Raw genomic sequence first — 9,480 nt, forward strand, 5'->3', positions numbered from 1 at the left:
AATTCCGACCAATTTCGGTCGGTATTTTAAAAATTAAATGATAAAAAATTAATTATTACCGACTGATTTCGGTCGGTAAATGTAGTTTGACTGTCAGTCAATGCATTGTAATTTTCGACCGATTTAGGTCGAAAATTCATCATTTTTCCGACTAATTAAAAGCGGTCGGAAATCGGTCGCTTTTTCTCAATTTCTAACTGATTTCGGTCGGTTTTCCTGGACGAAATTAGCCAGTTTTTTTATAAAAATTATGACCAATTAGGAAATTAGAATTGGCACATTTTAGCAAATTTTAATGCTGAAAAGAGACAATTTTTTCTTGTTATTTGAATGTTTCCAAATTTGAGAAAGATGCTTTGGTCGGAAGAAATCAAAGGAACGACTAATTAATATTACTAGGAATATTAGTTTCTTAAACAGAGTAACAACTGTTTTTTAGGGTGTCCGTATTTTTCAAAAGTCGAATCTAGAATCCGTCTAGATTTAAGAAATGCTCGTAAACCTCCTTCGCCTTAATTAGACACTTCTTTTGTTCAATCTTCTTGTCTTTTGTTCTTCGTAAGTTTTGTGTTCTTCAGAGAAAGAACCCATGGAGAAGAATGCTCAATTTTGTCCCTCTGACATTGAACTGATAATGCAACTGTTGAAGTTTTTGGCTGGAAAATGCTTTACCAACTGAAGGATTGATTGGCTTTGTAGATGTTTACAGCAAAGAGCCATGGCAATTAATTGGCGACATGAGTTCCAAGAATTAGAAAACCCATTATTTCCTAAGAAGAAGAAGAAGAAGCCCACCGATGCCAGATTCAACGGAACTACGGGTAATGGGAGTTGGATACAGCATAATAAAGGGAAGAAAATTCTTGATGAGGATGAGAGTCTGATTATTGGGTATAAAAGAAGCTTGAGTTACAAGAACAAGAAAGACTGCTCTTTGAATGGCCCCTGGATGATAAAAGAATGTTTTTTGACTGACTATCTTCTTCAGGAGTTGAAATCTAACGAAGCAAAAACGTTTGTTATCTGTGCAATTAAGAAGAACCCCAGATCAGAAATCAGATGAGATAGTGTTGCTACTGTTGTAAAGTATAAGAGGTTCATCTCCAAACATCACTAACACAAGAGAGTACTATGGTTTTGTCTAACAACAATCCTATGATGTTGGAGAGTACCCCGTCTGATACTTTTTCTATGGAACAATTAGAACCAAAGGATGGAATGTTGGTTCAAACTGATTCTGATGGATTCTTTGGAATGGTGAACGTGGAAAATCAAGAATGCTGTTATCAAGAAGGTGATGAGGAGGAAGTTGATTGGGAATCTATATTGGATTTTGGGATCATGGTTTATTGCAGAATGACTTGCTTTACTAATTCTGGAAAATTGAAGCTTGGTAGATTTTTGAAAAGGGTAGTTTTTTATTCTTGAGTTTCTTTGAAATCCAAGATAACTTTTTTTGGATTACGGTACTTTTGACTAGGATATATGTGAAATCTTAAGAATTTAGGAGCATGATTCTGACATTGACTTATTGGATATTTAAATTATGTTGGTGTTAATTAATGATGTCGTGCTATAATTTCATATATTTTGAGGTTATTTACCTTACTTGCTTGTTGTTTGGATGCTAATTTGTGCGACAATTGCGCTTAATAGAGCTTATTTAACGTGTAGGAATGCTTGAACATGAATTGGAGAAAAGTTGCACGAAATGGTACCTCAGAGCTAAAAAATGGAGCAATAAAAGAAGAAGTACAAGGTAACGAAGCAATAGTGCCATAGACAGTGCAACACATTGTCCATGGCACTGTCATTGGCGCTCCAGACAGTGCCTCGCATCGACGATGCCATCCGAGCAAATTTTAATTCCTCTCTAGTTTTGGACATGTAAAATTCGGCCCCTACCCTATAAATTAAATACCTCTTAAAATTAGTTTTTAAAGGAGAAGACATTATTGGAGAGGCAAAAGACTACGAAATACTCTGGAGCACGAATCACAAGAGTTTTTCTCTCTGTTCTTTAAAGTTAGTTTTTGAAGGAGAAGACATTATTGGAGAGGCAAAAGACTACGGAATACTTTGGAGCACGAATCACAAGAGTTTTTCTCTCTGTTCTTCTTTAATCTGTAGTTTAATGCTTTTGAATATTACTATGATTGTTTATACAATTAGAATAACTAAATTCTATAATCTAGGATTTGATGGAACCTTTTGGAGGATGAATTCTTGTTACGTTTCAATATAATTTTGCCTTTGCATATCCCTACTTGTTCGACTATGTGTTTATTGTTGTTGATTGAATGGTCATCGATTGACTGTGCCAATTTATTATGTGTTGCTTGAGAAAGGATACATATTTAGGTGGTTGTTGAGCAACGCTATTTAAAAGTGGGATTAGAGATAACGAAATTTTGACGTGATCATAATGAGCGGCGAAAAAGTGCGAGCTAGTGTAATTCGAGAGAATATGACTAGTACATTATTGTAGTTGCTCGAAAGAGAATTAGGATAAGTCGAGTGTTCATGATTAGTAGAGAATACTTAGACGAAATTGTAGGAGACGTAGCGGGAAGGATTCCAACAATTGGGAAAATCAAAACTCTAGGCTTTCCCAATTTTGTCTCCAACCCTTAGTATCCCTAGTTGTTAATTTACTACTTTAATTTGTTAGTTAATTAGTTAGACATAAGAATCTTAATATTTATAACTTTGGAATTGTTCGAGCTTGTCTTTTTAGTGATATTGAACAGTTATAGTAAAATCTTAGTTCTCTGTGGGATTCGACTCCGCACTTTTAGACTGGATTATATTTGCAGTGATCGTTTATCCTTTTTAGGACTAGAATTGGGCGTGATCAAATTTTGGCGTCGTTACCGAGGAACTAACAGTGTAGTTGTAGCTGTACATATTGCTAGGTTTCAAGTTTGAACATTTATTTATTTATTTAATTTTATTTTATTTTACTTGTTGATTTGAGAACCATGACATCTTGGAATTATGAAAGTTTAGGTGTTGTTAATTTTACTTTTAATCCATATACATATTGTGAAGGAAACTATCTGTGGCAAAATTTTCAAAACGTTCCTAAGAGCAAGTTATGTGCACTAACTCAATCTTATTTGTGGAATGTGTGTGATGTGTGTGGTGGTTAAAATGGTCACTTTCATGGTTGTGCTTATATTTCTTATCCTCCTCCAACCCCTTACTATGATGATTCTACTTTTTCTTATGAAGTTAATAGGAACAAAGAACTTGGGGATACGGACCTGAAGGAGATCAAGGATATGTTAAAGTGCCTTATGGAACAAAATGATGAGAAAAAACTACAGATAGAAAGACAAGAGGCAACTATTCGCAACTTGGAGGCATAAGTGAGTCAAGTGATTGAAACTTTTAATGCTCAGCAAACCAATTTTGGGGATAGTAGCCAAGAAGAGCGTGAATTTGAGATGCTAATTGAGGAAGTCAGAGTAGAACATCAACAACCTAGCCAACTACAATTTGAGGATGTCGATATTGAAGAAGTGAGACTAGAGTCAGCCAAGGACATTGAAGATATAAATTTTATTGACTCTAGTATCATTGATGTTGAGGATGTTGAAAGTCCTGAAGTTTATGTGTTTGAGCGCATTGGTCTTTACTCCAAACATTTTTCTATATTAAAATTGGATGATGATATAGAAATAGAGTCATCCGAACCGATTGAGGAGTCAAAGAATAAACAACAAGGTGCCTACATTCTGAAATTCGACAGTTAGTCATTTTTGCATATCTTGTTGACTAAATGGCTTAACTTATGGAATGTTTTCTCTTGTACACTTTATTTGTGCACTCTTGTAAAGTCATATTTCCTCCGGAGTAGCTTCTATTAGATGGATTCTCTAAATTTTCCCAACCCCAATCCCAATCCCAATCTCTACATCCTTACCTATTTGGCCACTTTCTCCAACTTTTAGCATTAAAAAGATTCATGTTTCATTTCTATAGGAACCTAACATAGGTGCCCGAAAGAGAATGATATACAACCTGGAACATTTAAATTCAGAAAAAGGATGAGGAAATCTTAGCAGTTTAAAGTGGAGGAGAAAATAGATACATTATGTGATCTGGATGAAGTGGAATGAAAGAGTTAAAAATAGGTATCTGTATGTTGGTGTCGAGGAACACCAACAAATTTTTTCATCATCGGTTTTGTGCAATATAGATGATGTTGTCATCTTCTCGAGGTCTTTCCAACTATTAGAGTTCTTGCTGTTTATAATGAAAAGATTTATTATGAAAGGTGTACTCTGCTTTTGCCCAGTTATTCATGTTCTATTTTGGCCTTTTCTTGTTTTAAATAATTTTGTTGTTCACTTTTTTTTATTGTTGTTTATAGGATCAGTCTGCAAATGATCTATCTATCAAACTGCTAAAAGCTTAGGTTCCCAAGAAATCACTGTTTATTAGTATATATTTTGCATAGAGGTGGAGCCAAGATTTGAACTTTAATGGGTTCGGGATTGTAATCCTTTGAAGTTATTGGGTTCTAAATTAATAAGTTTTACATATACAATGAATTTCTTAAGACAAATACATAATTTGAACAAAAGTTACTTGGTTCGGTCGAACCCGCATCCAGTACTCTGCCTCCGCCCCTGATTTTGCATACATGAATAGTAGTACAAGCACTTGGAAGATGAATCTGCCTTTTGTTATAATAGGGAAACTTTAAAGTTGTTAAAAACATTGTTAGCTCCTTAACAAACAATTGTAGTATCAAGTTTACACGGCTGCTGCACCTTCTTTTATAACAGCATTTTTAAACATCTGAAGGGAGTCCTCAAAGTCATCGCAGAGCTGGTATGGATCTGGAATCACAAGCGGATCCACTGACATTGAAATAGTCATTTTGTTGCAGTAACTCTGGAAATGCATTATCAGTGCCTGCAACCAAAATCATAAATGACATTTCCTACTCTGCATATCGATCACCATTATTCACATTTTCCGTTGTACAAATGATATTTCTTTTTATGTGATTGAAGGTATTAAAGTCAATTACTCCCTCTGTTTCCGTTTATGCCTTTTGACTGGTCATAAAATTTGAAAGTGTAGAAAAACTTTTGAATTTTATGATTTGAACTAAAATGAATCTTGTGGCGTTAAATATGACATATCATTCTAATATCCGTTGCGAGTAAAATTAAAATATTGAAATATAGTGGAGGGGGTAAATGGTAATATACTAACATGAGGGAGTCCACAAATTGTAGGAGCAGCATAAGCTAACTTATGCCCGAAAAAAGTGATCTCCTCTTGAGGGCCGACGACGTTTGATAATAAGATGGTGGTATGAGATAGAACTCTGTTTGTGAGCTTAGCCGCCACCTTTCATATTATATATGCAAAACACAAGAAGAAGAATGTAAAATAAGAAAATATTAAAATAAAATAAAATAAAAAAATTCCCTACCTGTAGGCAAAAACAAAAGAACTCACATTGGATCCGAATATATCTTGGGTTAGCTTAGCAGCGGCAAAAGAGAATCTGGATTCAAGAGAGAGCTTCTTTTTGTCGATAATGGCTTTAGCTTGGTGAATATAATCCAAGGGGTTATCAGGTAAGCTAATGGGTAATGGGGTCAGCACATATCCAATTTTATTGCCCCATTTTGCCTTTGATTTTTTCTCCATCATCTCTGCTAGAACCTGAACTCATTAATACTTAATGTCAGAAGTAGTACACTAAAATACTTGGAAAATTATTAGGAGTATTACATATCAAATTTAACTAGGTACTTAGTTGATTTTTTTTTTTGAAAATAGAAGAGATTGCTGTTACCTTAATTCCAGCAGAAGGTCTGATGTTGAAAACAATAGATCCTCTGAGACGAATGTTCTTGGGCAGATTATTTGTTTTGCTGCTTCCTCTCCCTTTTTTGTTGCCTACAGATACACTCTTAACTAGCTATTAGTAAAAATTTGGTTGTAAAAATATGTGAAATTGAAAGTTAACGAATGTTTGATAAACGCAGAAAAACGGAAATTCTATACGAAGGCGGTACTTATAAAACACTAAGAGAAGCAGCCCTTCTTTTTGTTAGGGAGTAGCAAAATGGTAGTACTATATATTTTCCCCTAATGACAAACTTAAATTGGTTTAAATAGCATTTCTTATGTATATGATTTGCCCTAACGAAAAAAAAACAAAAAAACAAAATGAAGTACTAATTAATCTGAATCTTAATTAATGAATGTTCAGAGTGATCAGGTTAATGCTTAATTAATGTAGCGTAAGATTATGATCTTAATGATGACTGTGGTATTTTCATCAAACCATAACAAAGCATATCTACTTAAGCTGTAATATAGCAATCTTCATGAATTGAACGAAAGTTGAGTTTAAGATAGGGTTCAATCTTAATTCAGAAGAGGTTTTATGTTATATACACTATGTAAGGATTTTTTAACATGAAAATTGAAGTTTAATCTATTCTAACAGGTTAATAACTATTTTGATCAAGTTATCAATATATACTTATATCATAAGTTAACCTGTAATTAATCTCACAAGTAACCTATATATTGTAAAAAAGTTTTACAGTATACTTAAACTCAATAGAAAATCGATATCACCACCAAAAAATTGAAGTTGCGAGTCACATGAAAGTTGAAACCTACCCCAATATTGATTACTAAAGTAAAGAGGCATAATGGTTTTACCACATGGATTATAAGCAAAAAATAATACCTGTAATTATAAACAAAAAAAGGTATGGAGATAATACTGTGTTCCACACGGATCAAATAAATGCATATATACAATATGTATAGTACATTACTCTTTGACTACGAGCTAATAAACGCATAATAGTAAGCTGTTGGAGTAATTAATAGGGAGCGGAAAAACATACCATATCTTCTATTCAGATAGCGTGAGATACCAGCTTGCGCTATGCCCATCACTACATCATTAATTGTCTACAAAACCAAAATAGTATAATCAGAGAAAACAAAAAGGAAAGAAGAAAAACGTATAACTATATGCATAATTAATACTAGGAATTAAAAGAAAAGAACACATTAGAATTGCGATTTAAGGACAATTCAAATCCAAACTAGGGCAAGTACAGCAGTATGGGAACACATTACCAGAAGAATTTTACAATTTTATTAGTGTACTTTACACATAGCATGTAACTTGTTCTATTTTTTAGTTTACTGATTCCACTTTTTATGAGTGGTTATGTATAATTATCTCTGATATTTACAATATAAAATAAGTTAACTCATATATAAAAGAAGACAAGAAGTAAAAAAGAAATACGTAAAAGTTTTTGAAACTAATTGTAATCCCAAGCATTCTACTCCCTCCGTTCAATTTATGTAAACCTATTCTCTTTTAAGTCCGTGCCAAAAAGAACGATTCCGTTCCATATTTAGAAACAATTTACATTTATACAATTATTTATAGTCATACAAAATATGTGTCTCATTTTACACTACAAATTAAATTTTTTTTTTTTCTTAAACTCCGTACCCAATGAAATAAATTCACATGAATTGTAATAGAGTAAGTATAATATTCCATGTATAGTAAATATGCCATTAATGATAAAATAAAAAATTTGAAATTTAAATTATCTTTAAATATATAAAGATATCATTCTTTTGAAATGAAATGAAAGGGAAAAAGAGAGTATTCCATCTTACCAAGTTCAAGGCATTCTTGACTATTTTCATGTCGTCAAGGCTGATAGTCCTGTGCACAAGTCTCTTTGGATTATGCTCAACCCCTGCTCCTCCTTTTATAGGAGTTTCTGTGTCCTTAAGAAACAAAATGGTTGCCAAAAACAGAATAGCATCCACAAATGTATTCCAAAACACCATCGACAAAACCCAAACAGAGAAACAAAACCGCCTACAAAATCCAGCCTCGTCAGAACTTTCTTTTTTGGAACCTGTAGGTATAGTGGGCAATGCTTCTGGATCTGAAGCTTTTCGAGTGCATGCTAAGATTAATGAAATAATGGACATGCCATCCCCAATAGAATGGTGCAATTTCAGAATCCCTGTGGCTTCTGCTTCAGATGTCTTCACATTCAGAATGTGTACCTCCCAAAGTGGCTTTGTCATGTCCATTGGTATTGTTGTTAGACTTGACGTGTAGTTTTCAACGAATTCATCTGGTGAATCCATGTCTGGGTCTAAATCCGGACATACCATATGGTTTCCCACATTTACCGTTGTTTGCTTCCACTTCCTTACACCTTTCTTTTCATCCACCACCTTTATTATTTTTGGCAAACGAAAGTATTAAGAAATGGAAACATAAGCAATTGTAGCACAAAGAATGTGTCGCTATAAAATGTGAAGAATAGCATAGGAATTTAGCTCATTGCACTAACAACGATAATAACAACATACCCAGCGTAATCCCATATAATGGAATCTAGCTAGGTAGGATAGTATGTATGCAGACCTTACCCTCACCTTGTGGAGGTAAAGACACTGTTTCCAATAGACCTTCAACTCGAGGAAAGCATAAGCACAAACATAAGCAATTGTAGCACAAAGAATGTGTCGCTATAAAATGTGAAGAATAGCATAGGAATTTAGCTCATTGCACTAACAACGATAATAACAACATACCCAGCGTAATCCCATATAATGGAATCTAGCTAGGTAGGATAGTATGCATGTAAAGTTAAACACAAGGCGAAAACTATTTTACAACAAAACGTACCGGTATACTGGTGAAGCGAGGGTGATTGAGAAGAGTGGACTCGAGGCCCTTCTTGATGAGATCGACATTGATCTTTGTAGTGCAACCTAAAATGGCAATAATGTGGCAACTGAGGGATTTAGTATGGAACAAGCGTGTAGCTGGACTTGCTGGCTCTAATTGCACTTGCTTTTTTTGCTCCTCTTCTACCACCACCACCGTGCTGTTTTTTTGGCCATTAGTCATGCCCATTTTACTAAGTTCTATTGTGGTCTTCGTATCAATAGGTTTGAGACCAAGGCTCCCCATTGGTATGTATGGTGTAAGCTAAATAGCTAAGCTTGTAAGTGAAACTCAAGGAGAGTAGTTTCTTTATTGGTGTACATATACTGTAAAAATGGCAATGACAGCCTACACACTGGAACACTTTAAATTGTGTAAGTCAAGATAGGTCTAACCTAGCAAAAATTGCCGAGAGCGACACTAAAAGTCTTACTATTATACCTATTAAATTAAAGATACAGGTCAGAAGTAGTACGAGCGCGCAGTTGAGCACATGATCTGAAATAGTCTCCAATGAAGTAGGTACTCAGTATATTTGCTAAATAAAACATATACGTATTACTAAATAAAAATGTTTTACACGTTGGTACTTGATATTTACTTTAGCTAATAATGCATAAGCAGTGAACTTGCTAGAATTGAACGAGACATTATTAAAACCTTACTAGTACTAATTAAGCATATCAAAGACCTCAGTTAAAACAACTACA

The 9,480-nt window shown here is 34.1% G+C and overlaps 1 protein-coding gene and 1 pseudogene across 1 annotated transcript; one reads left to right on the forward strand and one right to left on the reverse strand.

The window, feature by feature from the left end:
* The first annotated feature begins 499 nt into the window (after positions 1-499).
* Positions 500-1,528, forward strand: LOC107775995 (NAC domain-containing protein 41-like; annotated as a pseudogene).
* Positions 1,529-4,495: 2,967 nt separating this feature from the next.
* Positions 4,496-9,187, reverse strand: LOC107775996 (wax ester synthase/diacylglycerol acyltransferase 11-like). Its single transcript, XM_016595801.2, has 7 exons — positions 8,729-9,187; positions 7,696-8,271; positions 6,897-6,963; positions 5,825-5,928; positions 5,482-5,691; positions 5,233-5,370; positions 4,496-4,926 (listed from the first exon to the last, which is right to left on the reverse strand). Exons 1-7 carry the CDS (start codon positions 9,014-9,016, stop codon positions 4,765-4,767), a joined length of 1,545 nt encoding a protein of 514 aa, XP_016451287.1. The 5' UTR covers positions 9,017-9,187; the 3' UTR covers positions 4,496-4,764.
* Positions 9,188-9,480: the final 293 nt, after the last annotated feature.

This window comes from Nicotiana tabacum, unplaced genomic scaffold (genome assembly GCF_000715075.1).
Source record: "Nicotiana tabacum cultivar K326 unplaced genomic scaffold, ASM71507v2 Un00002, whole genome shotgun sequence".
In the NCBI taxonomy this organism is placed as follows: Eukaryota; Viridiplantae; Streptophyta; class Magnoliopsida; order Solanales; family Solanaceae; genus Nicotiana; species Nicotiana tabacum.

Excerpts from the sequence above, each read along its gene's own strand:
- LOC107775996 (XM_016595801.2), bottom strand. The coding sequence starts at position 9,016 with ATGGGGAGCCTTGGTCTCAAACCTATTGATACGAAGACCACAATAGAA. Across the intron at positions 8,272-8,728 it reads CTCGCTTCACCAGTATACCG|GTGGTGGATGAAAAGAAAGG; the intron begins GTACGTTTTGTT and ends AAAATAATAAAG. Across the intron at positions 5,692-5,824 it reads GACCTTCTGCTGGAATTAAG|GTTCTAGCAGAGATGATGGA; the intron begins GTAACAGCAATC and ends TAATGAGTTCAG.